Below are 27,987 nucleotides of genomic sequence, written 5' to 3'. Positions count from 1 at the left end.
AACTAGCTATCATTCTTTCAAAGGTAAGGTGCACATTTTGTGCTTGTATTATTGGTATTTACAGTCTTCATCCACGTTTGTTTTCCGAAAAAAACCAAGAGGAGAGATAAAAGGAGGAGCACTTTGTTGAGTCTGTATGCTGCAATTGGCAAAGTAAAACTAAAAGGTTCGCCTTTTGGGGCATTATAAAATGTCATCTATACTGAGGTACACGGCTGTTTCCCTTCAGAAAGTCAGCTTAAAGCTAAAAAAATATTTGGTCATTTAACTAATTCATGGATGACACATGTGACTAGTTCAACAAAAGTTTTGCTTTTAGTAGGCTCAACTTTTTTATTACGTTTCCAGAGTTCATGTCTTACGAAATGGCCGCTTTCCAATTTCTGACGTATAGGATGTTTGCACCTTTTATGCAACGCCAATGTGTACAATAACAAGGGGGGAAAAAGAAAAATGTGGAAACAATCACTACCCATTTCACCAAAGTTTGCCAGAAAGCAAAGCAACCCTGCTTTCGATGTCAGAAATCCAGCTACTACAACTCGAACCAAAACGCAACTGAAACCAGCAAAACACAGATTTATATATCAACTCGTGTAACCGCCTAATATGTGTTCCTTTTAACCGTTTTATTTTCTTGTTTCACCGTCTTTCTGGGCTTTCTGTTTGCTTTATAACAGGTGAAGTATTTGAGCAGAGATATGTTCATACATATATACATGGAGATTTTGATTAGACGTTTCCTAACTATTGCATGAGAATACCTTGTCAGGTATGTTAAATTTATGTTCTGTTCTTATTGATGGTGCTAAAACATTTCTAATTATCAAGGAAGTAATGATATGGAGTATAGAGGGGGGAAGGTCTGAAAAACCCAGGAAATGTTTTTGGGTTAATTTTCTATGCATTGTTTGTATTGGATGCTTCTTTGAAGCTACTCAATGGTTCCTTGTTTGTTGCCTACTAGTTGGTTGATAAGCAACTTGGCATTTAATTAATCCTTGCTTGTTTGCTTTCTTATGCTTTGCACTCATTTTCTATCTTTGCATTTGATATATGATAATTTGTTTATTGAATCATTCTTGAAACTTGGTTTGTTAGTATGTGCTTTCCAGTTTGCCATTGTTCACGTGCATCAATGTCGTTCCTTGCAATTTCTCACTATTATGTATCCTTCTGTACTGGAAAAGAATAAGAATTTCGGTTCTTGGTTTCTTGCTAATTTTATAAAATGGATTATGATTGGTCAAACTTCACAGTCAGATAATAATTCATTCCATCCTCATGTAGTACGAAAAGAGTTAAAAATATTCCACTTGATCTTCCTATTCTGATCTTATATGATATGCTTAATGTTTCAAGACTTGAGGGTCTAAATTCGAAGAAATGGGGTGCCTGCTATCGACTCCAGATGTTGCAGGGGAAACCAGAAGGAGGCCAAAAAATATTGGGGAGATTGTAGTTTTTGTTCCTGGACTGAGAATTCCTATGCCACTTGATTTTGCTCAACCACTTGGTGATGGATTATCCAAGAGTTTGGTTGAACGCCTATCTGCACTTAGAACACGTATAGTGGTCATGGCAGGTCAAGAAGCACCTATGACTACTAAGCGAAGAAGAACAGCCACGCAACACGGTTTGCTGACTTCCTTAGAACTTTGAAATTTTCCATGGTAATTGTATGATGTTCTTGTTTAATTAGACACAAATCTTATAATGCAGGAGGTTCCACGTTGGCTGATCTGCAGCAGGGTCTTGAAGATTACTTGCCAGTTCTACTGGGGCTAGTTGAAAATGGTATGTAGCTTAACTACATGCCATTCTGCCACGGAACAGAAGCACTTCTTAAATTATGTTATATTGTTAAACATATTGAGAATGCAGCAGTCAATGTGAAGGGAATAAGTGGATATTTAATTAGTGATTCTTGTCTTATAAAAATCCTACTACCTTTTTGTGAGTTCATTTTTGGTTTCTGAGAACTGGAGTGAGGAAAAACAATAAATTTTCAAGTAAGATATATATATATATATGACTTTCTTGTTCAAAATGAAATTGAACTCTACTAAGCCAAATGCTCAAACTATTGATTTCAGTTCAGTTGACTGGAGGATTCTGTTCTCCGTACCTGAAGAATTACTATCTACATCTGAAAAAAAAAAAATCTCTTTTCCTCGTCTCCTTTTGAGCTTTTGATTTGTAGCTTGAAAGGGATCCTCCATTTTTGTCATGTCCTCTGTTTCAGAATAAGTCTTTTATCTTTTTGACCACTTACAGGTAACCAGCTAAAACATAACTTGCAATTCTGTTGGGTAAATCAGGAAGATGAAGTGGAGGTGAATTATCGGATGTGAATCCCCCTTTTTTTTTTTTTTAATAGCTGAGTCCCTTCAATTGCTACAGTTTCATTTTCAAAAAGCTTTTTATCATGCAGGAGACTACCATGTCAGATTCTTGGTATGAGGTACTATCAGTTTTGCAATTGATGGCAATTCTATCGTTATCACAGGCCAATTTATTGCTTCTTCCTAACACATCTGCTGATGGTTATCAATCTAAAGTATCAGAAGGTGAGACTAATTAATTCTTTCTTATCCATCTGCTGTAGCCTGTTCTTATTCTCTCTTAAGGTTTTTGTAGTCTTGGTAATAGAGGACTGAGAAAGCATGTGGAAAAAATTTGTTCCATGCAGTTCTTGAGTATACAAGTGCCAACCAAACTAGTTATGACTTGTATCTGTATTACTCCATGAACTTCATCATTTCAGAGAGTGTACTGTACATGAAAAATGCATATTGCATAAATCCCTTCTATTTATGATACAGATATGAAAAGGTGCCATGCGAAGGATTACTGAGAACTATGTGTAGCAAAGGTTGCATTATGCATCATAACTGCCTTAGTCCCTTAGTTTTGTAAACGATACATAAATTTAGAAGTGCAACTATTGATGCATGCTTGTATGAAGGATGCCCATCCTTTGAATTTACTTGCATCAATAAGCAAGGTTGCTTCGGCCAATCTTACAATGCTGACACAAATAAGCTTTTTTAGTCTGAGACTGGCTCCTTTAATAATACCATGAATGAATCTACCCCTTGAATGCATGAGACCACTCCGCAAAGTTCACAGGGGAAGCTTTCTTGTAGCAGATCCTGACTCTTAATTTTACATTAATTCCACTCTTTATGTTAACTTATATTTTTGGAAATTTCTAGTTTCTTTTCCATCTTTGCAATGTTTTTTCTTTTTTGGATAATTAATTGAGTGCCACAACCAGGGGTGGCCTTCCCTATCCCTTATTCACTTGAAGATCCCCTTACTTTAAGGAAGGGGAAATGCCAACTGATCCTTAGGTTATTGGTACCTCAGGCAGTCAGGCAATGGTAAATGCCAATCTCTTTCTCTGAGTTGATAATCTTTAGGTGGCAATGCAGGGACAATATGTCAGATGTTTCTTTCAATTTCCTTTCCTTGCTCTTAACTTGTGACCTTCTCTGCTAGTCTGACCGCTTTCCATTATTTTTATTAAGAGTGCAAGCGAGCTTCCATTGATATCTTCTTAAAGGCAGCCGGATATCTGGATTTTGCTGTCCAGCAAGTTCTCCCCCAACTACCCTCAGAACTTAGGTTTGCTCAAAAGATTTGAGTTCTAATACAGGTTTCCTTTTCCTTATGTATTATAATACACTAAGAGGACTAAACAGTGCCTAAAACTACTGCTTATTGCAGGAAGGATTTGCCATTAGACCTGACAGAGGGAGTGCTTAAAGCCCTTTGTTTGCAAGCATTAGGCCAGGTAATTTGATAATATATAACTACCCAGCTGATGTTCTGCTTTTTTTGCTTCTTTTGATTAAGGCCCTGATATTCATTATTTAGATCTATATATAGAAATTGGTTATCTTATATTTAAGTGATGGCAAACTTTGCAGTAACAACAATAGAGGATGCATTCTATATAGTATACAGGTACAACTCAAATTGCATGCTTGTAATTTTAAAGAAAATGGAAAACAACAAAGTGGATTGTTGTAGAACTAAAGTCGATTCTCTAATTGTTAGTCATTGCCTGGCAGTGTTTAAATGTTTTTTGGGATAATAGTAGTGATGAATGTTATTTGAGTTATTGGTTAAGAGTGAAATAAGAACAGAATGGGAGCAGAGGGGAATTGCTTTCAGATGTGCAATTAGGATATATTGAGTTGACAGACATTCAGGTATATAGCAAATTCTACCAGGCAATGTTTGGTTAATCATATGGGCAGTTGATTCTGAATAGTTTTATCTGCCCTGAAATGTGTAGGACCAACATTTATGTCGAGCCAAAAACACTTGAAACAAACTGGGAGCACAACCTTGTTCTGAAAAAGAAATGATTTCCTAAAAACGTTTTGGAGTTATTCTGATCAAGACATATTTAGATTTAGACTGATGAAGGATGATCAATATACAACTTAAACTTGTTAAATTGATGCTTCTTGGAGGCTTAGTTCAGTCAGAATTGTGTACATTAAAACTTATTTTCTGGCTAATGTTAATTGTTTCCACTGAAAAACTAATATACACTTCTTGCTCTAATTTCTTTCTTTCTCTTTTCCTGCCTTCTGCTGCCTCTATTTTCCAAATTTACAGGGTGTTGAGATTCAACTAGGAATGGCAATTGATAGTATCAAGGCCACACTGGCAGTGAAAAGGAGGCTAGCGTGTGAGATGGTTAAATACTGGCATCAGGTAAATTCATCGTTCATTCCATGCAGGCAGTAGGTTTTCTTTTTTCCTTTATTATATTTTTTTTATGTTGGGTGCTTGTACTAAACTAAGGTCAAGTGATGAACATAAGTTTTTCAGCTAGTGTTTGTGATCTTTGCTTCTTTTCTCCTCCATCAAGATTAAGTGGAAAGTATTAGTCAAATTATATATTTTATTCTCTTTCCGTAGTTACTCATCAATCTGATGGAAGCTTAACTTTATTGGACTCTGAAGTGGTTAATTTTAACCTTTAATGATGTCTTGTTCATACATTTAATGCAGGCTCAGGAGCACATAATGGACCTTCCTCTAGCAAATGGATGGGGAGAAAAGCATAAGCTTTTCATTCGGTGGAAGCATGTTGAAGCTAAGGTATAAATCTCCATAACCACCCACTGGGCTGCTACTCGCACTAGTTATTTTGTAGCAAAAGTAGACATAAGAGTGTTTGATGTGGTTGGGATTTGAACATGCAAACGTCTCTTCAGGAGCTAGTAGTTCATCACCATCTCATTTGGTCTTTTTGGTCGAGGTCTATGGCTAATGTTTTATCTAACCAGTTACCTTGACAAAAAAGTACAAGGTATATAGGTCCCCAGGGAGGATGTAAATGTAATAAAGAATGTTACTTTATCAACGGTTATCAGTTTCAGTCTGCAAAGAGGTTGAGTGGGTTCTGATTTCTGCAATTTGATTATTCTCTCTAACTCAAACCCAGCCTTAGAGTCCATATGATAGACATTTATGGAGATCAATTCTCTCAATATTTACTAGTCCCTTCCATATTTGCATGTGAAATGCCTAATTTCTCTGTTTAAAACACTTTTTTAAAGCTTTTGAATCTAGCCCTAGAAGAAAACTGTTTCAGTCTCTTGTTGTAATGATTTATATAGAATGCTGAACCTCACCTTTTGTCCTCTGGATGGTAGACTTCAGCATCTAACAGTGAATATGACATATCCTTTTATTCCAGGCTGTTGCATACTATCTACATGGATTAATCCTTGAAGAAGGGAATGCAGAAAAGTCTGCTGAGAACGCTGCAGCTGCTCTACATGCAGCAGAAGAGTATCTCAAAGAAAGCAAAAAGGCTTGCGACTCCTTTCATATGACACCTCCTGCGTCATGGTAGTTTACTTCTGACCTTTCTCTTGTGTATAACTAAATGAATGTCTGGATATGTACGGCTGTTTCTAGACAAATGCTGGAACAATCATTTCATTATCAAGTTTCCTTGATTTAATTTCATTGCTTAAAAACAAGTTCTTATCCTGAATCTTTTCCTTGGGGTCCCTTACAATCAAAATAGTTCATTTACTAGATGAGGGAAAATGGAAATAAGGAAGTATAGAATCTAGCATTGTTAGCATTGCTTTACAAATGACACATTTTAAGGAACCAGTTGATTGCTATCAATAGATATGAGGAGATGTGGACAAGTGCAATATGTTTTTTAACTTCTAATGAAGATGAGTTACATTAAAACTAGAGAATGTAGCACGTTAGAGCTGCTGCCCCCTACCCCATCAACAGTAAGGGACAAAAATCAATAACCAAAACATTAAAAAGTAAAAGCAGAATAGCATAGATTGTCTCAGGGCCTGGTTTAAGTAGTAGATTGTGGAGCATTTAGTGTTTATTGATTTGTTTTACCCCAGATTTCATCTAGTCGATAGATGTCACACCTTGCTACAAATGGTGGAAGGAGCTTTATTGTTTGTAATTTTGTTCTGTTGTTTTTAAGATGCTTCTGCTTTAGCCATCTTCACTTAAATACACAACCACTTGCTTTTGGTCCAGTAATCCTCCTCTCTGGGGAGCTAGCAAGTATCTTTCTGAGAGGATTCCAAAAGACGTATCAAGCAAAACATTCAATTGGGATTCACAAAATCACGAAATGTAAGTCGCTATCTTTGGTTTTATTTTTAATTTTTAATTTCCTTTCCTTTTTCAACTGTCTAGAATTTAGGTTGTTAGAAATTGAAGTTGATGTTTGATTTACCTTCCTGTAAGTAAGAACATGATCAAGGGAAATGCTGGATGATTCTTTCAAGACTGTTATTTCTGACCGACCCCTCTTTCTATTCTTTGACATGACTTGGATAAAAATATTGTAAATTTGTAATTACAATTCATCCCTGAGCGACTTATTTTGTAAAATTTGTGTTCCAGGATTATGCAGTTAGCTCCAGCATTGCCAGACTTTGTTTTGTCCCTAAAACCTGATGATTATCAGCTTCCTTCAATGGATCCTTCATGGAATGATTTACAAGTTCAAAATTTGTTTCCTACCAAGTAAACCCTCAAAAAGACATGAAATGTGTACCAAATATTGCAAAATAAAAAAAAGAAATGTAAAACATCATATGGATCTTATCAAATTAAGTTGTTGAATGTATTTCGATAGGTTTAGTGATGATCTTTGCGTTTTCGTATTCTTTACGTTTGTCTTTTCATTTGACTATGAATGTATATGTATTCGTCACTTTTCTTTGCTTATTAGACTTTTTCACTCAAACGTTTTTTTTTTTTTTTAAATCTTCGAAAGACAAAATAGATTTTATTGATGGAAGTTAGATACAAAAAGCCCACTAAGCAATCTCCAAAGCAAAGGGTAACGAAAAGCTAAACACTTTGAAAGCGCAACCCCAACCAACCAACCCAAAAGCAGGAGATAAGCATAGCAAAATGCCCCCTCGGAAAGAAATATTACAGAGAAGCCAAGGAATTGCTGTCAGGAAAATTCTTGCTTTCTGTCATTCCAACTGCAATTGAATTTGTCTCTCTAAAAATGTGTTGGAAAGAGAGACAAAAAATACCACTGCTAAGACAATGAAGATTAGAGATACGTCTCAATTGTTAAGAAACTGGAGTATAGTTTCTAGTACTACAAAAAAAATTGACCTTTGGAGATGAATTTTTGACGAATATCTAACGGAAATTTATTTTATTTGTACCGATAGATTTTGGATGGAATTTTTCAACGAAAATGATTCCGTTGAAAATCCATCGAAAACAGTTTTAGCGCAAAAAAAAAATTAATCCCACCAAATTTTTCAACAGAATTTTGGACAAAAATTTCCGACGGAATTATTTCGGTTGAAAATCCGTCGGAAATAGTTTTTACAGAAAAAAAATTAATCCACCAAATTTTCTAACGGAACTTATGACGGATTGGAAAGTTTTAGGAGTTGAATTTTTCAACAGAATATTTCGTAGAAAAATTCAATCAATATTACTATTTTTTTAATTTTTTATTCAAAATATATTAAAAATTATTTTAAATTTTATTAATCCTTTATATTAAGAAAATTAAATATATACATAGTGAGTTTGGTGGTTTAAATATTTAAATATATTTTCCTTGGTTATTATTTCTTATATATTTTGAAAAATTATAATAAAATCATAAATATTATATAACAGTTCCAAATTTAGTAATGTTATTTATAAAATGTTTATAAAAATAACATAAGAAGCATTTTCATTTTATAAAAAGAGATTATAAAATCTAACATATAATTAAACAAAAACTAATAATACTTTAGGTACTAATACTATAGATAATATAAATTAAGAAAACTACTATATATATAAGTTAGACAAAAATAATAATACTTGATGTACTAATATTAGTTAATATAAATTATTAAGAAGAATGATAGTAAACTAATTAATTAATAATATACTTAAAATATATTATTTAGTTTGTTATATGCACATATACAAATCATAATCATAACAATTTAATATTAACTATATATATATATTTATAAACCTATATTAATATGAAATTATAGGTTATATATATTTTACCCGATATAATTTAATGTTAATATTAATATATGATAGTAAATATCTTATGTATTAATATATTATAATTATTATAGTTATAAATACACTATCAAACATAGTTAGCTGTGCTTTGCTTAATAGAAAAGCCTTGTAGAGCAAACAAGCACTTATCCAAATCACAAACAAAAAATTAAATATTTTAGTTTGGATAAAATAAAAATATTATATTTTAGTTTTTGTGTATAGTATGTATTTGAGTTTTTATAAATATTTAAAATTGATAATATATATATATATATATATATCTAAATTTGTATTAATTAATGTGAAATTACATGTAATTATATATTTTAAATGATATAAATTATATATTAATATTAATTAATATATGATATTAAGAATAAACTTTGGTGCAAATATATATATATATATTAATTTTTTATATGCAACTCTGGGCCATGGTTATTTATGACTTCCATCTTAGACTAACACATGTGCAAATATATAATTAAGTAATGTACTTTCATCTTAGACTAATTAACACATGTTCTTTTAAATAAATTTAAAATCAATATTTGTTTAATCAGTTTTTTTATTAATCAATTTTCATACATCTTAACTAAATTTAAAGCCATCAAAATTTTAATTATAAATTTACTTCAATGTACATTAAATATTTATTTTTTTAAAATAGTGAAAAATCCTCACCCAACAAAAAAAAAAATGCATTGAAAAAAACAGAATAGGGTTTTTTTTAATTAGTGACTACAACATATCTTTTCTCTTCCCTTTTCTCTCCTCCCACTGATCTCACTTCATCTTTTTTTGCCTATTTTTTTAGGGTTTTTTTCTTTTTCCAAAACTCGATCGATTCATTAAAGAAAAGAACCAAGTGACACACCTTTCTCTTTGTTTACCGTCTTCTTCTAGCTTCTTCTATTCTTTTCGTGGTTCTTATGTTTCTAGACAAATGAATCTCATCTTGTTCAAAAAATCGAAAGTTTTTTGGTCGATTCCATAATTGGGGTTCTCCATTTTGGAGGTTTTAAGGTTTTGAATTAATTTCCCCCTTTCCTGATTTAGTTTTAATATTTTGCACCATTTTATGGAGTTAATAGAGATTGTGAGTTTTTATTATTAATCCCTGATGCTTGAGAGTTACTGTTCTGTTCTGCTTTTTCTTTTTGCAGTTCATTTTGGCTTGCACCTTGTGTAATTGCTTGCTGATTCTGTTCCTTTTGTTGTTTTTCATTTGATTGATGGTTACTAAAGTAGGTGTGGTTGTGTTTGTGTGTGATTGTGGATTGTGATTGTGATTGTGATTGTGATTGCTCTGCTCTACTCTGCTCTGGGTGCTGTAATTAACTAGAAGCGAGAGCAGACTCCTCTATTTTCTGTCATGTTTTGTTTCACTCCTTGTTGGATCTCTGTCATGTCCCTTTATAGAGATCTTTTTGTTTTTCCTCCCTATTAAAATTTTTTTTCTAATTCTCAGAAAAAAATGGTCAATCTGGTAGAATATTTGCTCGTGCTTGTAAACTAGTGTTGAATAAGCTGTTATTACACCAATAAGTTGATCTACAAAATTTGAGAACATATTTCTAATACTCAATTTTCTGCCTGTTTTTAATTTATCTTTTGATTGCAGCTTATTAGCTAGTTGAAAGATAATTGTATTAAATTTTGTAATTGAGCTGCTTAAGAGTGTGGTTGGACCATTAGGAGTCAGAATTTGTCTCTATCTCCTTTTCCGTTGGGAAAGAGTTGCTATTTTTCTATAAAGCTGTAGATGTTGTGATTGTCCTGCTCTATTAATTTAAAAAAATTTGGTTAAATAAGAGGAGACAGACAAGTTCCCTTCCGCTTCTCTACAATTCTAGATTATTGCAATTTTGGGTTGTTATTAGTGAAAAATTTTCCCACTACAAAATTTCAAAGGAAAACCCGTTGCAAATTTTTAATGAAAAATTTCGTTGGAAACTTCGTTGTTAAATTTCAACAGAAAATTTCATTGAAAATTCATTGGTAATTTTCAATGAAAAATTCCATTGGACGTTTAAACGGAAACTTCCGTTGGAATTTTTGTGTTTTTCGACGGGTTTTGTGAAAAATAATATATCGAAATTTAGATATTTTTTGATGGATTTGTGTATATTTTCAATGAAAATTTGGTCGGAATTCTTTGATGGATTTTCGATGAAAAGTATTTTCGACAATATTTTCAGAGACGAAATTTTTAATGAAAAATTTCGTTGAAAATTCATCGAAAAAAAGCATTTCCAGTAGCAACTTGACTATTTCCTACAAAAAATTTAGTCGAAAAAAGTCTATTTTTTTATAGTGTAGCTTAATTGCATTATTGGAACCGTTTTCAATAATGAGAGAGTGAGAGGTAGTCTAAGAAGTGAATATAAAAAAAAAAATACTTTAATAAATTTAATAGGGTTAGAATATTTAATTTCAATAGACCTAAAAAAAAACGTTTGATGATACTTGTATGATTGTGTAGCACCCACCCCCTATAACATTAGGACTCGATTTCCCAATAGTCGAGTCATCGATATTAAGTTTCAGGGAGCTCAATGTGGAGTAGAGATGGTAGAGGGGTTAAAAGAAAATCATTATGAAGCAAATATTGAAAGTCATTTCCCTTTGCACTAGTGGTGAGGCGTACTTTAATAATATATGAGAGTTGCATTTGGTCAAGGTGCTTATCCTTACAAATTAGATCATTTCCAAAGATCCACGACTATCAAATGAGAACATAGAAAGTTAAGATAGAAAGAAAGAAAAGCCCAACAACATCTCAAATTTTGCAACACATCATCTAAATATATTAATTTAATTAATTTTCAAAATCAACTCAGATTTGAAAAATCTAACCATGATCCAATTTGCACTTATGATAAACTTATTTGTTTTTTTATTTAAAATTTTTTTTTTTACAATGTGAAACTGTGTGTCACACTTATTATTATTGAAAATGTTCAACGATTCAAACATGTTTCTATAAATGCATTCGCTTTCATATAAATTCTCCAACAACTTTTGAATCAAGCGACCAATAGCAATTAAGTATAGCTATTATCTAAAATCTATGTATTCGAGTGCCTATAATTAAATAAAATAAAACAAAAACCCTTACTGTTGTGTAGATTTAAATAGAAAATTTTGATAAAGAAAAAAAGGTTGAGTGTTAAGAAGTGCTAACTATTAACCTTGCTAAATATTAATGTGCTAGAAATATATGATGCTAAATATTAATGTGCTAGAAATATATGAAAAAAAAGGTTGAGATGGTACCATCTTCATTATTAAGGTGAACAAACATTTTGGGCGAGGATGTATCACAATCACACAAGCTTGGAACAACAATAACTAGTCAAAACCTACTGTTTTCTTTGCTCTTCTTGTCCCTCATACTATCCTTTTTCTTTCTTTTTACTTATTCTTTTCTTGTCTTGATTAGAAGTTTTAATGCTTTTATCAACCCCCTTCCTCACTAAACTAGCATTAGCAGCACCATCTGTCAGAGATTGATCGTTTTCATTTGGCTAAGAAAGCAGATTTGGTAAAGAAGACAAGAAACAACTAAAGGATTAAAGGAAGAAGATAGCTGTTAGATGCAAAATGGTTGTTTTCGACTTCACTCTTTTTATTTAATTATACGCAGGACTATTATGTCGTTTTGAAAGGTTTTAAGTTTCTTTGTTACTGAAACGCTGTCGTCCAGTGTTTTTTCTTTACTCATTTCTTTAAGTCACATTTTTCTTCTTTGTTCTTTTAGCCGTTGCCTGCACAGCGTCCAATACTTGGATTTCTATGCTAAGCTTCCTTGTTTGATGGTAATGTATAAATCTCGATGCTGCATCTGAGGAGCCTGAGTCAGTTTTATTTTCAGTATGATAGATAAGCATGAAATGAAAAAAGTTCAATTGTTTGAGCCAAAATCATTCTTTCTTGTTCTTGGTTTTTCTTCATCCTCTCTACACTGTTTTTCATATTTCTTATTGTTTTGGAAACTTTCTCTGCAGAAACTCAACATGGTATCAGAGCCTCTTTTCTTAAGGGACCTATGAATCGAGTGTTAGTTTTAAAATTCATTTTAAGATTTCTTCAATGGCAACATCTAGGTTCAGTGTTGCAACACCTTTTATCTTCTTTAGGGAAAATTATCATTTCTGGGCTGTTAAAATGAGGTCATATCTGAAGGCATTGGATCTCTGGGATGTTGTTGAAAACGGAGAAGTACTTGTACAGAGGCATGCCAACCCTACGTTGATCTAAATTAAGCAACACAGTGAGGAGGTAGCAAAATGCTACAAGGCCCTCATTTGTTTGCAATAAGCCATTTGCTAAAATCATGAATCTGAAAGATCCCAAGCAAGGCTGGGATCGCTTGAAAGAAGAATATCACGGTAATGATCGAACTAGGCAAATGCGTGTGTTAAACTTTTCCAAGCAATTTGAGTTGATGAGAATGCAAGAAGATAAAAGCATTCAGACTTACACAAACAAGGTGCTGAGTCTAGTAAATCAATTAAGGATCTCGGGGGAAGAGATGAGTGAAAGAAGGGTAGTCAACAAGATGTTGGTCAGTCTTTTAGAGAGATTCAAGTTAAAGATATCATCTCTAGAAGACTTAAAAGATCTAACCAAGATTTCTGTCAACGAATTGGTTAGTGCTTTACTGGCTCAAGAGCAAAAGAGGGCTTTTAGAAGTGAAGAACCTGTTAAAAATGCGATCGTTGCCAAAACCAAAAGCTTATAGGTCAAGGGTGGAAGCTCAAAAAAGCTCGAAGGCAAGGGCAACAAGGCTGCAGATAGGAAACAGGGGAAGAACAATGACAAGTACCTTCCCTGCACTCACTCCAAAAAGAAAAACCACACTCCAATGTACTACTGGTACAAGCCAAATGTGAAGTGTAGAAGAGCCTGCAAATAGCTAAGTCATGTAGAAAAGGTGTGTAAGGCAAAGAAATCAGATGAAAGGAAAGCTGCAGTAGCTAAAGAAGCTGGTGAAGCTAAGGAAGTGCTGTTCAGGGCTTAAATAAATGGTGAATCAGCAGCTAGCAATACCTGGTTGATTGACAGTGGATGCTCAAATCATCTTACAGGTAATGTGAGCTCATTCAGTGAATTGGATAAGAGTCTTAGAGCTCGAATGAAAATAAGAAATGCTGTTTATCTGGGTATACTTGGTATTGGTACTGTAAGTGTAAATATAGCTTTTGGTATTAGGTTCATAAATGACATGTACTATGTTTCTGAGGCTGATCATAATTTTTAAGTGTAAAGCAACAAGATGATTAAAAGCATGCACTGCTTTCTAAAGATAAGAAGTGTACCATTTTTTATCCTGATGGTATTGACTTGTTGACTATTAGAATGCAAAATAAATGCTATCCTATGAATGGAAACAAGTTTGAATGCTTGTTATAGTGGTATTGACTTGTTGGAAACTTGGCACAAAAGGCTTGTTCATGTTAATTATGGTTCAATGAATAAAATGTAATCTAGTGAGCTTGTTGAAGGTCTGCCTGCAATAATTAAGCTTGTTAAACTATGTGATGTGTGTCAGTATGACAAGCAATGCAGGAAGCCATTTCCTAAAGAAACGGTGTTGAAGGCATATCAGAAATTAAACCTTGTCCACACTGACATATATGGACCAATGAAGACATTATCATTAAACAACAGCAAGTATTATAAATTGTTCATTGATGATTTAACTAGGTATTGCTGGACATTCTTTATTAAGCAGAAGCTAGAAGCGTTAATTAAATAATTTATTATTACTTGGGCCCGTAATTGAAGTTAGATATTTGGAACATTGCTGCTAGAATTTTTTGAAAAAAAAAAAGAAGCGATTTCTTTTGGAAGTTTTACTAATTATGTAATATTATTAGTAATAAAATTTAAAGTAAAATACTAATTAGTGCTTAAACTTGTAATAATTACATTACTATAAAAAAAGTACTAAGATTGCAAATCCTTCTCTAAGCACCTATCAGTAATTCTCAATTACTTCTATCATTCTTCCTTATTCGACAAAGTACATAATCATAATCGTTGTCATGCAGTGAAGCATTCAAATTATACTCTTGCATGATCCACCTTCCTACTTGTTCCGTCACTCCATCCTCGTATGTATATCTTTTCTTATATCCTAATAGCTTTTGGGAGAATGTTATAGGCTCGTTGAAATCTTCACCCATCCATGTACCAGTACCGACGGAGCGATTGATTCTAGAACCATCGAGGGTCTTCTTCAACTGAGTGTAGAAGTAGAGATCTTCGCCAGGTTGAAGCTTGTCCCCACCATATAACTCCCAAAGTTCCCAGGGCTCTTTCTGCCCGTACAGATCGCATTCCTTGATTACGTCTCCCATATGCATCTTGCCACTGACTTTGCAGTAGAGATAGCCCATTAGCAAAGCATCACTGGGCTGAAACCTAAGCCCCACCACCAACGTAGGGGCAGCAGCAGCTGTAGTAGCATTGTCCTGATCCATCACCAGGTTGCTTTCTCTGCAACGATCGTGTGGAAGGGAAAGCAAAAAGATTTTGTTGGTTAGAAAAGAGACTGGATTGGAGAAATGTAAATTTTCTTTGTCAGAGAAAATCAAGACTTGATTGGTTATGCTATGGAAACTAGAGCTGGAGAGGTTTCGTTACGTGTTACTGCTCGTCGCTTTTATATATGGAGAGGATGGCTCCCAATCCAAGACGGACAAGTCCGAGAATTTGAGGGGGATTGAATCAAAAGTGAAAAAAAGGCTTCATTAAGAAGTCATCGAGCAATAATCTAACGGTTTGATTTTTTTTTTCATATTATTTATTTATATATTATATGAGAAGAAATTAAAAAAAACTGGAAATAATCCTTCAGAGAAATACATATACTATAGAATAACAACATTAATACACAGGCATATAAATTTAAAGTTAATATTTTTTATTCATATTATTTATTTATATATTATATGAGAAGAAATTAAAAACAAAAACTGGAAATAATCGGTCATAGAAATACATATTCTATAGAATAACAACATTAACGCACAGGCATATAAATTTAAAATTAATGTTTTTTATTCATATTAATTATTTATATGTTATATGAGAAGAAATTAAAAACAAAAACGGGAATTAATTGGTCATAGAAATACATATACTATAGAATAACAACATTAATACACTGGCATATAAATTTAAAATAAATATTTTTTGTTCTTTCAAATTTCAAATATTAAATGCCTTATTTGGAAAAAAAAAATTGAATAACAGGATCAATTCTAGGTTGAAATTGAAATCATTAATGAAATATAAAATTTGATTAAGAAGGGTGAAGTGTTAGGGTTTTTAGGATATACTTGATGTAGTGGAATTTAAAACTTTTTAGAATCTTAAACCATAGACCTATTTAATTGAAAATAATAGAGGCAAGGAATTGATGGTTTACCTTAAAAGCCTGAAGTCAAAATTGCTTAAATGACTTCTTGCTTATCTTCCGATCCTTCTTTCTCCACCAACAAGTGTTGTGTCAAACTTTGAGCACAAGTGGTTGTGTTAAACCTTGAGCAGGACCGAATCTGTGCTAGTAGACTCTCTACTTACAACCCCTTGTTTGTTTTTTCAAAGTGTTGAAGATCTTAATCTCAACACATGAGAAACTAGAAATCTCTTAAGGATTTCTGAAAGTTTTCTCTTAAAACTTATTTTCAAGGAGCAACTAATGATGATTTAAATAGAGAGGTAGAAGACTTTTAATCTAACTCTTAGATTAACTCTTAATCAAATTAGAATTTGCCTTGGGCTATAAGTATTCTTGGTTGATTAGTCCATTAATTGTTTAATTTAATTAAATTAAACAAGGTCTAATTATCTCTTAAAGAAACCGGCCCACATGTTGGATAATAAACTCTTTTATTTAAACTACTTGCAATAACCTTAAAAACTCATAAATTGAACTTTGCAATTTATCTCTCTTTCAACTTCATCAATCAAATCCTATTTGATTGATTCCCAAATTAATTTCTAGTAATTACCTTAGAGTGATTTCTTAAACTTCTCATTATGTTGGCAATAAATATAAATTAAAATTTCAATCCTCATAAGGAATTAGACAAATTAAATCAAATTTGACTTCACCACCAATTCTCTAATTAGCTAATCATACTTATAGAACTAGATTAGTTTCTAGTAAAGCATCATGACCACCTAAATGAAAGAAGAGTCATATGGTTTGAGTCAACCTTTCGTGTCTAGCCTTACGTGTAATTTGATCCTATTGTCATGTATCCCGAATTGGACAAAGAACATGGTATAATGTCTACTTTTAATGCCATCCATATTTGCTATTAAGCCTTGATGTCGACTTTAGATGATACCTTATGGAAACTTTTTTCCTTCCATGCTACTTTGGCCAAAAACTTTATCAAGTCAATACAAGCTTAACTAGTATGTAGGATGCTTCCCCTTTAACAATCTTCACTTGAGTGATGATTCTCTTTCGACAATTCATATATCTTTATATAATTCATACTATATCCAGTGACATTCTTTTTAGGCATCCTTGGTTAGAATTTGTAGAGATGAAATCAAAATATAATACTTTGATAATAATGATGTTTCAAATTTAAAGATTACTTACATGACTAACACATGAGAATTTAATCTTTTGACACTTGAGTGAAATATCAAATGGAATTCTCATGACAGATTAAGTTTAGTGAACTTTTTCTTACTTGAACAAGCACCTACATATTTGTTTTAAGTATTCTCTACATCAATCATATGAGACCAATTACCCATTCATAATGAGGAACATAACATGTGCCAACCTTGAAACATTATTGATGCTTGGTCTCAATAACACATCGACTGAGAACATTTAAGATGTGTATTTTGATGTATTAGAATCTCATCATAATTGTAACATTTTACAAGTTATACGCGAAGCATCAAATGTATATGAATTTCACCCAAATTAATTTTATGATAATTTATTATCCATCAACACTTATTTGATGAAGTGAAATCTTTTAAGATTTTATGCATATTTCAATAAGTATCCCTTGCCCAGTGAATTAGCTCTAGGGTATACACTTACATGAAGTTCTAAAGTAAGTCTTTGAGATTTCTACTTAAGCATCTCTACCTCATATTGCTTTGCTCAAATTAAATTACTTTATAAAACATGAAAAGTAGTTTTTAAAAATGATGAAAATATATATTATTTATTTGTAGCTATAAGAGTTAGATGAGAGTTTAATTTGATTGGATTTAGACCCACTAAGGGATGCTAACTACGCCTAATCTTGAACAAGAATGCCACAAAGCTTTCCCTGAGATCAACAGTTGCCAACAATGCTTATAAAAACAATGAAGATGAAAATGAGACTTACAAGCTGAGCAGGCCAGTAACTGTATGAGAGCAAACAATTTTGATTAATTCGACAATAAAATCAAGAGTGAGTCAAATTCAGAACTAAAGCATCAATCAGACTATCACGAATGCACGCTTGCACAAATGTCTTTCAACACCATCTCATAATGTTTCAACTTCCCCTCTTAAGTCCTCTCCCAAAGCATGGATTATGAGTTTACCGATTTGCCATCGCCTCTCTGACATGCATCAGTTTATCAGTTCTGAGCAGACCCAGAGGTTGGAATCATATCCAGGGCTTTCAGTATAAAAGCATATGTCATGGCATCTTCTTGAAGCCTCTCAAATCTGCATTCAACAGAACATGAACCAGTACTATATATTAAAATCATATAACTTACAAATGTAATATTCAAAAGCTAATAACTTTTAGTAGTACCTTCCGGATTTTGAAAAATGGCCAGCACTAAGTTCACATTTGAACAACAGATCATTGCCATCGGTTTTCATATCCCTTAGTTTAGCCACAAACTTCGCAGGTTCTGAGTACATAACTCGCGGATCTGTCACAATATATTAAAAAGATTAAATTGGGCCATACAGAGAATAGTAGATTTCTACTCCCAACTTTTCCAAATGTAATCCAACGAAACAGAATCTATCGACACTACTATGAAATACACCAGTAAGATGCTTCAAAAAATAATACTAGACAACATTTTATTGAGTAATAAGCATAAATACAGAAGTAATTATGTGGGATTATTTGCCAGGTTCTCAATTGTTAGTGTCGACCTTGCAGTTTGAACATCTAATTTACTTCTAGAACAAAAAACTTCACCAAATTTTGAAAGTTACTTGACAAGTAGGCAATATCCTGCAACATCAAATGGATTTTTATAATCTTTTAAGTCACATTTTGCCACAGTTGGACATAAATCACAACTAACAAATGTTAGTGTCTCAACATAATAAGCAATCAAAATCTCAGACGCAATCAGTTTTCAAACAAGTGTTAACTGCAAGGAAGAACTGAAGGAAGCATCACATACAGGGTCCATAAAATTGTGCACAAGTCTTAAAACAGAGAAGATCTGTAAGAGGTGCAGAAGTAGTTGTGCCCTTGCATGTGTGTTTCACTACAAGAGGTGCCCATATTTTCTACAGCAAACTTCCTATCCAGCTAGCCTAATTGTTCAGAGATAAATATGTAGAAAGAGGCTCTTGTAACCACCCATAAAACATTGCTATCACTTAACAACTTCAATCCCAAGAAATTCCTTCAATCATAGCCAGGACAGTTCTAAAGCTTCTTACTTATTTAAGATATTTCCCATGCCAACCATTTAATCTGTAGAGTTTTCAATTAGCAAAGACAAGCAATCGACTCTTTTGCTTTCAACCTGTCAAGGTTCCTATGATGGCAAACTATGAGTATGCATTGACAAAGAGAATACAAAAAACATGTATTAAGCCTTTATACTTACCATGTAAACCAGCTGTAACAAGAATGTTAGGATAATTTTGAGCCTGTACCTGTAATATATAAAAATATTAGAGCCTAAACATAACAAATAACTTCAAGTAATAAATATTCTGCACTCCACAGTCATGTTTGAATAACAAACATTTTGCTATTCTATGGAACACTAGTCAAGAATGCCAGGAAAAACAGCAGGATTAGAGTCTCACATTATCAACAGGGGAATACGACTTCATATAGAAGTAAAACTCTTCCTTGCGAGGGTCACCCCATTCCTGTTGTAGAGAGAGAGAGAACACGATTAGCTTTTTACTAGTTGGGATCAAGGATTTAGTTTTAAACAAATAAGGCTTATATGATATTCAATAAAAATAATTGAACATTTTCAGGGTAGATCTTACAACAAAGAAAACAACCCCATATATTTAATTTAAGGATAAATTTGTTAGCCTGATAAATTAATAGGATAATTAGGTTATCATCTATCATTAGAAATAGAGTCCATGCTTCTACATAGTACAGATTTGTACTGACGGTTATGATGCACACAAATGCAGAGTGTTCACAAAAATCAAATATCAACACTGAGATTACTTAAATGTGTTAACACATCATTACATTATTCAATAAGCAGCTAGTCTCCACAATCATGATATTAGATTGTAGCATCAAATCAATCTCCTTAAAAGAGTTAAAGTCTGCCAAGCAGAGAACCCAGTTCAATACATATATACCACCAGCACCATGTACCACATTGTTCAATAGTCATGCAAAAAAAAAAAAAAATCAAAATCTTTAAGGAGGAAGAAAATACCTCCCACTCTGAAGTTGTAAGAGGGATACTAGGGTCAAGCATTGTAGTCAGGACATCTACAAAAGGCACTCCAGCTACAGCAGCCTTGAACAAATCAGGCCTCATGTTAAGTACAGCACCTATAAGCAATCCACCAGCACTTCTTCCCTCAATGCACAATTTTTCCTTTGAACAGTACTTCTTTTCTATTAAAAACTCAGCACAAGCAATAAAATCAGTGAAAGTATTTTTTTTCTTTAAAAACTTCCCGTTCTCATACCACTGCCTCCCCATTTCACCACCTCCACGAATATGAGCTATTGCAAAGATAAAACCACGATCTAATAGAGACAGCCTCGATGCTTTAAAGTCAGGATCTATGCATATCTGTTAACAAACAAGGAACAACCTATATTACAAGTCCGAAAAATAATAATTATAGACCCCCACTTGTGCTTGTTCAACTGAAAGGATGCATCAAATTGATGCAGCAGTTAACACACATGTGAAAATCATTGTTGCAATATTAATGAAATATTATCAATAAAAAAATTTGACAGCTCCACATTGTTTTTATCAGTTGCAACGATGAGTTGAAAGACCAAACTGGTTGAATGTAAACCATTAAAGTGGCTTCTTAAAAGATCATTCAACTTTCTAGATACAGAATTTTAAAAAACTAAAGAAAGAAAGAGGAGTGAGGAAGGACACCCCAAAAATTGAAACAAGAATGAAAACTTTTAGAGGCTTTCATAGCGTTCACAAAACCAGAAAAGGCTCAAAAAACCAGGGACCAAACCCTACAGGGTATAATCAAGGAAGACTATACGAGCATAGAAATTGTGTTTTACAAATCACATTAAAATAAACTGCCTATTTATCTATTTAGTTATATATTTTCATTATGGTCTAAGCAAACCAAGATCTGTGATCAAATAGAAGCAGAACAACTCCATTTGGCAATTAAGCACCTCTAGCAGGAATTTACCCCATCAACTGTATTGTTTACCTCATATGAACCATAGCCATAAAGCAACATTGGATCAGACCCATCAAGCTTGACAAGATTCTTTTGGTGCACAATTGATATAGGAATCTGAGTGCCATCTGAAGCAGTAGCCCATTTCCTTTCAGTGACATAATTAGATGCATCAAAACCTCCCAAAACCTGAATAAGAGATAATGTACAATATTAATGCAGTATGACATATGCCGAACCAAATACAATAATGAAATACAATTTCACAAACCTTCTAATTCTATTTCTGACCAGTGAGAAAAAAAGGGACCAAAGTTTCCAGATGGACAATGAGTTCTTTCACAAAATACGATCAATACCAATTTAAGAACAGATCAACTCACTAAAAACTAAAATATTTTTCACAAAAACTCCGAAAAACAGTGAAGGATATTGCCATAAAACGCAGAAAACTATCAATACATTGAAGAACCCAAGCAAAAGGTCAGAGAGAAAAAGTCACATGAAGAAACATAAGAAAAATGTATTTTACATTTAATGAGCAAGAACCGTTGGTCCTTTGATCATATTTAAGGCCAAAAATGTTAAATACATCTGATAAGTAGTACTATTTGGAAATTTTGGAAATAATAATCAAGTGAAATTTTCTAATATTAGAATATCATGAACACTATTTATGATCTTGGCAGGTCCATGTTTAAGTATAAATCAGTTGAGAAAACCATGGTCAACTAAATTGAATGCAGTGTGTTAACCGTGAGGCCAGAATTATGAGTGAACATTGTAGCATGCATCAGAAACCTCCAATTCCTAGTTAACCGGAATAAACAGACTAAAAACATGTCACAATACGATATAGAAAGCATTACTCAACATTCCACATGAGGACTATTGTTGTCCATGAAAAGATCAAATCTAGAAAACAAAGAATATTGTTACATGAAGGTAGGAAGAGCAAACCACAGATAGCAAAGCAACATATACTCAAGGAGGAAACTAGGTAAAGACAAGTATATTTGTAATTTTCTTTTCTGATACTAACTACACCTGTAATTTCCGTGTAAATAAGATCTAGCCTAATCAGTCACATACTCAAATATTGCATGCTTAACCCTAGTTTTAGTATTTAGATCTTTGATTTACTCTATGCTTCATAAACTCATTTCTTATCATGGCTCAAATCTTAAAAATCAGCAGTGCTTACAGTTTCAATCTTCTTCAAAACAGACTCCCCAGTACTCATGTCATAGTCATAGACACATGGAGGCGTCCTCAGTGAGCTATACAAAAATCGTAAAATGTTGGTTGAAAATTGTGATTCCGATTGACCAACTAAGTATACAGGGTCAATAAATTGAACTGCTTGACCACCTTGGAGGGTTATGAGAGGCTCATCAACAGCTGGAAGGCGGTAAGTAGTAATTGTGGGCAAACCCTGTTCACGCTCATAGACAACAAGATGATCACTGAAAAGTTGAATATCCTGAATCTTTACACTGGAAAAGAAAAAAATGAAATGGTAAGTTATAAGTCACAGTAAGGCATATCTTTCAAACATGCAAGCACCAAAGCTATGACACAACCAGGAAACTCCAGATTCCCAGCCTCAAACCTGAACAAACCCCCACCCCGTCCACACAACCAAAAAAATCATACCAATAAATTCAAAGCTTGCAAAATAGTCACTAATCTAAATGAATCACCAATGAAGCAAAGCCTCTGTCCGCATGGGAGTGACAAATCAACATTTCCACTTCCAAAAGCCCAGAGTAGCATTTGCTAATTTATCCACAGTTAGAAAACACAATAAAAGCATAAACTATACAATCTAAGGTCCAACCCAACAGAAAATTTTCATCTAAGTTTTAACTCATCCTTTCACTGGCTATGATCAAATAACCACAGGTGAGGACTGATGATTTCACTGGTTACAGCACTAGCTCCTTGCACACACATCATTTAAATCACTGGATGGTTAATTTGTATTTCTCGCAAAAGCAGCCATCATGGAACAGACAGTAATTCAATACTGAAAAAGAAATAATTAAGCAAAAATGTCTTGCAAGTTAAGTCAAGTATTAACAAATGATTCCTCGGCAAATCCTGCTCTGTTCAACAAAGAACCAAGGCGTTTGCTGTGTTTGGAATTGTATAATATCATTTCAAAATCAACCGGTTAGTTGCTGCAGCATAAAAGGATATTCAGCAAAAAAGGTGTTTCTATGTTGAAGCAATTATATGTTCATAAGATCACGCAATCCAAACACCCTTCCCCCCACTTTCCTTGTCTCCCCACCCCCAGTCATAACTATGATACTCTAAATAATGATTTAAGTACAACTCCAATAGAATCAAATGCTATATATGACCTATGAATTAATGCAGGGTCATTGTAGATGGATTTATTTAGAATTCATTACAACCTTGCCCTGTGAGGAATAAGAACTGTTGTTTCAGATGTATTATCCACTGGACAAGCTAGTAGTTCTGAATTGAAAAACTCATCACTTCTCCGCTGGATAAAAAAATGATTTCCACGATGACTGACTGAGGTATCAATGCCGTTTATACGAGGTGTCAAAACCCTAAGCCCATCTTCTGGTTTTGAAACCTCAAGATAAAAGACAAACCTAGTAATTTTGCTTTCGGATGCAATAAATAAAAATTTCTCACTCTCAGAAGCTCCAAGATCAAGGGAAAACATATCATCCTTCTCATGGTAAAGGCATGAGTCACTGGATTGTTCTGACCCCAACTTATGCAACCATACCTGTCATCAGCAATGAAAGAAAGGCAAATTACTGGAGTTCTGCTCCAGAAAATAACATAAGGAAAGGCTCTAGATTTAGATTAAACTGATTTCCCATTGCCTGCCAACAAAGCAGAACAAGAAGATAAAGATAACAAAAATATAAGTCTACCTGGATTTGAAGAAGGCACATGATCCTGATATCTAGAAATAATATTACATGCAAATGTAATTTATTACTAGAACTACAGGTTAGAGGCCTCATGAATATTAGATTTATACATGTAAAAGCCCAGAAAAAGGTATACATGAACCAAAACAATACATGCTATATCCTTTAGCATTCTAGGTGCTTGATAAAAGAATATCAAAATTGGCATAAACAGGAAATTTTGCTCTCCATCATGTGGTTATAAGAACCTCCAGTTGAAACTCAAATATTTAAGTAATCAGCTTAGAACAATTAAATGATTAAACTGACTGCCTATATTTAGGTTTTCTGATGAAGTGATCCAAGGGAAGGCAGGAATTTAGAAAAAGCACATTAACATCACAGAACACATAGAGAAGCCTCAGAGAGAAACTCTAAACAGACATGCATTACACAATTAAACTAATCACTAGCTGTTGTATGGTCATATTATGTAGATGTCCATCTTCGTCCTATAAAGAGTATGATACAGACATCCTTCAATGGATAATGGTACTGATGCAGATACTACTGGAGCAAAACAACATGAGCAAAAAAGGGGACGGGGGAGGGAAGGGGGGTTACTAATAGAAGGCTAGAGCTATGAACATTAAGAAGCAAGGGAACAAAAAAAAGGGGATTAATGTGTATAATAAGAAGTGAATAAGTTAAGGCATGGAAATAGAAAACTCATACCTTATCTGGCCGAAGGATCGCATCCATTGTAATGTAGACTAAAGCTTCATTACCTGCCCATTCAAGATATGACGTTACACCTACTAATGGCTTCCCCACCACAGCTCGAGTCTCTGCATCAATTACATAGACTGTATAAATTTCATCTCCTTTAGTGTCTTCAGCGTATGCAGCCAACTTATGGTTTGGACTGACCTGAACAACAAGGTGCAGAAAGAGACCTCATATAACAAATGATCCTTTAGAAAAAGGGAAGCAAGCACATTCAATCGAATTTAACAGATCATCTCTGACCTTGTAAGCACCAATTCTATAAAAATCATATTCTTGAGCCTTAACATTCTCATCCAAGATTACATGCTCCGCCGGAGCATCAGGCCCTGTAGGCATTGTGTCATTAACAGAAGGTGGAGCATCACGATTAGGAACGAGACGCCTACAATATTGAACATATTCTTTCCCTTCCAATGTCCTTGTATAATAATAGTATGGCCCTTTTCGTAAAGGTGCAGATATATCATCCTCCTTTATTCGACCTCTTATCTCAGCATAAATTTCATCTTCAAATTTTTTGGTCCCTACAGCCGGATATTTTACTTTCAATAAATGTTACACAATCGAAGAATAATTAAGCAACCAAACAAGCGAATGCAACTCAATAAACTTTCAGATCAAAACAGTAGCAAAGTAGCTCTAACATTGACGAGAAACAAACAGAAAGTTGAGGTAATTTATATATGTATATATACCGGACATCTTGGCCTCGGTATAGGCGTTTTCTTCTTGGAGATAAGAGATGACTTCAGGATTCTTGCGGGAGTCATCTCGAAGCCAGTAGTAATTGTCAACTCTAACGTCCCCGAACAACTCCATCTCGTGCTTCACCTTCTTGGCCACCGGCGGAGACGGAGGCTGAGACTGAGAGATCATGGTGGCCGTTGATTGGTGAGAGGGCGAGGGCTAAAGTCTTGGATGGGCGGCGACGATGCGATGTGAAGTAGAAAAAAGCAGCACTGGAAGATACAGAATTCCGGCTATGCATAAACGTCGGGGATACATTTTGAACTTTTTATTTTTTATTAAATATTTTATACGATGCGTTGCCAGACCATTGATATCTGTGCATTGCTAAATGTCCTCTTTCTTATAAACAAGATGCTTATCCAAATAGTTCTTATATTTTGCATTTTTGTTAATTTGGTTTATATACTCAAAATTTTATCAATTTTTTTATTTTAGAAATTAAAACAATTTAGTCACTCTTCTTACATCATCTAATTTGTTGTTAGAGGTGATAACCTCAATGCTGACATGACAAATTTAGAAAAAAAAATTCAAAAAAAAATTTAAATACATTATAAGTGTCACAATTATGGATTTGTGACACACCTAACGCGCAGAGGCTATCATACCAGTAGTGCAAACAAGTGCTGCACAGCCCCATGATGATTATTCCATTCCAAGGACAACATGGCTAAAATGCTTATCAACAACCATCATTGAACCACCAACAATCGAAGGTTTTCAAACATCCCCAATGTCAGGATGACCGAGCTACACTAACACCCTAGGGAGGATTCATAAGCTTGACATGCTAGCCCGGCATGCCAAGCTCGTGCACACATGAGGAGTGCGCTTGGGTTGCACATATCGACAACCCGCATGCTAAAGAAACATATGGATAAAGCTCGCATATGTCGTGCACACCTTAGCCCCATAATAAGGGGCCAACACAAATCACAATCGCGTGCCAATGGACTTTAATAGGGAGGCCCACACATCTGAAGGCTTCGCACACTAGGGTCGAACTCCAAAGAGCCTCGTGCGAAAACATCGCACACTAGAGGGCCACGAACCTTTGGGTCACCCACCACCAGGCCACAAACACGTCGCACCAAGAAGTTTCATCGAGATATAGGACACACGCACAAAAGCCATACGCACCCAACCCACACAAACAGACATGCACCAACTGCCTGCTTGTACAGGGAGTTGAATTCTAGAAAACTATTCGCATGAAAGGTAGTTTAATAGGATTAGAATTTTTGGATGTAGCTACCCACTTAGTAGTTAAATTAAACTAGGATTTTAGACTAGTTATGTTCTAATAAAAAATAGACCAATTATTTGAATTATATCTCTTGTTATCTACTTTAATTGTAATATAACTGGAAGTAGAGTTTTCTTAGGATTAAGGTGGGTTATATTATAAATAGCACCTTAGCATTAATTGAAAAGCAATAAAATCAATTTGCTTAAGTAGTCAATTATTTAAGCAATTCAAGCAATTTGTTTAGGATTTACATACTTTCTTTTTATTTGAGAATTATATAATTAACTTTTCTCAAATTCTCTTTCTTCAAAAAGTTCTTTATGTTTCCGCATTATTCTACAATATTTGAGTTAGGCTTGCTTAGTTTTTCATACACAAGACTTAAGTGCCACACAGATCTTGATTAAAGTTCCAAACTCGTGACAATTGGTATCAGAGTTAAGTTAAGTTCGACAAGCTTAAATTCTCAAGGAAAGTCAATATCAGAGCTTAGGAAAGATTTGAAAAGCCCCAAGTTTTAGGGAAAATCAATATCAAGACAAGGTTCAACAACTTCAAAAGCCAAGGAGAAAAGAAATTTATTCAAAATCACAGTTATGAAAGGTGGTAACAAAATAGGATCACTAACTTAAACAAAGTTGGTATCGAACTTGAAGAAGAATGATAAGGAGAACAACGTCAATTAGTGACCAGACCATGTCTTGCTTGAATGTCCTGGTTCAAGATAATGTGAACGTTGCAAACATAGAAACTGCGCACACATGTGCCACGAAGCATTATGAGTCTAAGGACAATTTGCATGCACTTGATGGTTTATATCTCGCTTGGAGATGACCGTTAAAAAGGAAGTGCTTGCAGACCTCAAATATGTCAAGGCTAACATTTGAGAGTTGGAGTTTAATAACGATGAGCTTCGTAAGGAATACCACAACAAAATGGATATGCTAATTCGCAGCAACATGGGGCTGGATGAATTAATGGTAGCAATGCAATAGTAGCATTGGCAATTAGCAGAACATGTTAGGGGTGTCAAACATAGGGTGTTGCATGTAGCTGACAAGTACCAGGAAGCTGCACCCCATAACTTCCAGACTGTGCAATTTGAT

The 27,987-nt window shown here is 33.9% G+C and overlaps 3 protein-coding genes and 1 long non-coding RNA gene across 5 annotated transcripts; 2 read left to right on the top strand and 2 right to left on the bottom strand.

The window, feature by feature from the left end:
• Positions 1-4: 4 nt before the first annotated feature.
• LOC18608431 (uncharacterized) lies at positions 5-7,237 on the top strand. Of its 2 annotated transcripts, XM_088804020.1 has the most exons (13): positions 5-23; positions 681-772; positions 1,363-1,636; positions 1,723-1,797; positions 2,278-2,336; positions 2,435-2,570; positions 3,534-3,630; positions 3,733-3,799; positions 4,636-4,734; positions 5,035-5,124; positions 5,726-5,880; positions 6,553-6,651; positions 6,925-7,237. In XM_088804020.1, exons 3-13 carry the CDS (start codon positions 1,387-1,389, stop codon positions 7,049-7,051), a joined length of 1,254 nt encoding a protein of 417 aa, XP_088660146.1. In that variant the 5' UTR covers positions 5-23; positions 681-772; positions 1,363-1,386; the 3' UTR covers positions 7,052-7,237. The 2 variants fall into 2 exon arrangements, with proteins under 2 accessions (XP_088660146.1, XP_017971277.1); XM_018115788.2 differs by lacking the exon at positions 5-23 and having other exon boundaries at positions 254-772.
• Positions 7,238-9,326: 2,089 nt separating this feature from the next.
• On the top strand, positions 9,327-13,431 carry LOC148763980 (uncharacterized). The gene is made up of 2 exons (XR_016024530.1): positions 9,327-9,597; positions 12,582-13,431. It is a non-coding gene; the product is annotated as an uncharacterized LOC148763980 (long non-coding RNA).
• Positions 13,432-14,501: 1,070 nt separating this feature from the next.
• Positions 14,502-16,245, bottom strand: LOC108660948 (NAC domain-containing protein 101-like). The gene is made up of 2 exons (XM_018115822.2): positions 16,013-16,245; positions 14,502-15,078 (listed from the first exon to the last, which is right to left on the bottom strand). Exon 2 carries the CDS (start codon positions 15,060-15,062, stop codon positions 14,568-14,570), a length of 495 nt encoding a protein of 164 aa, XP_017971311.1. The 5' UTR covers positions 15,063-15,078; positions 16,013-16,245; the 3' UTR covers positions 14,502-14,567.
• Positions 16,246-17,910: 1,665 nt separating this feature from the next.
• Positions 17,911-25,979, bottom strand: LOC18608429 (Prolyl oligopeptidase family protein). Its single transcript, XM_018115755.2, has 11 exons — positions 25,578-25,979; positions 25,123-25,406; positions 24,829-25,023; positions 23,617-23,963; positions 22,398-22,689; positions 21,224-21,382; positions 20,236-20,601; positions 19,631-19,696; positions 19,426-19,474; positions 18,378-18,501; positions 17,911-18,286 (listed from the first exon to the last, which is right to left on the bottom strand). Exons 1-11 carry the CDS (start codon positions 25,756-25,758, stop codon positions 18,196-18,198), a joined length of 2,154 nt encoding a protein of 717 aa, XP_017971244.1. The 5' UTR covers positions 25,759-25,979; the 3' UTR covers positions 17,911-18,195.
• Between the last annotated feature and the right edge of the window lie 2,008 nt (positions 25,980-27,987).

Source organism: Theobroma cacao, chromosome 2, assembly GCF_053813885.1.
Source record: "Theobroma cacao isolate CCN51 chromosome 2, ASM5381388v1, whole genome shotgun sequence".
Classification (NCBI taxonomy): Eukaryota; Viridiplantae; Streptophyta; class Magnoliopsida; order Malvales; family Malvaceae; genus Theobroma; species Theobroma cacao.
This window is presented reverse-complemented; position numbering and strand designations above follow the sequence as displayed.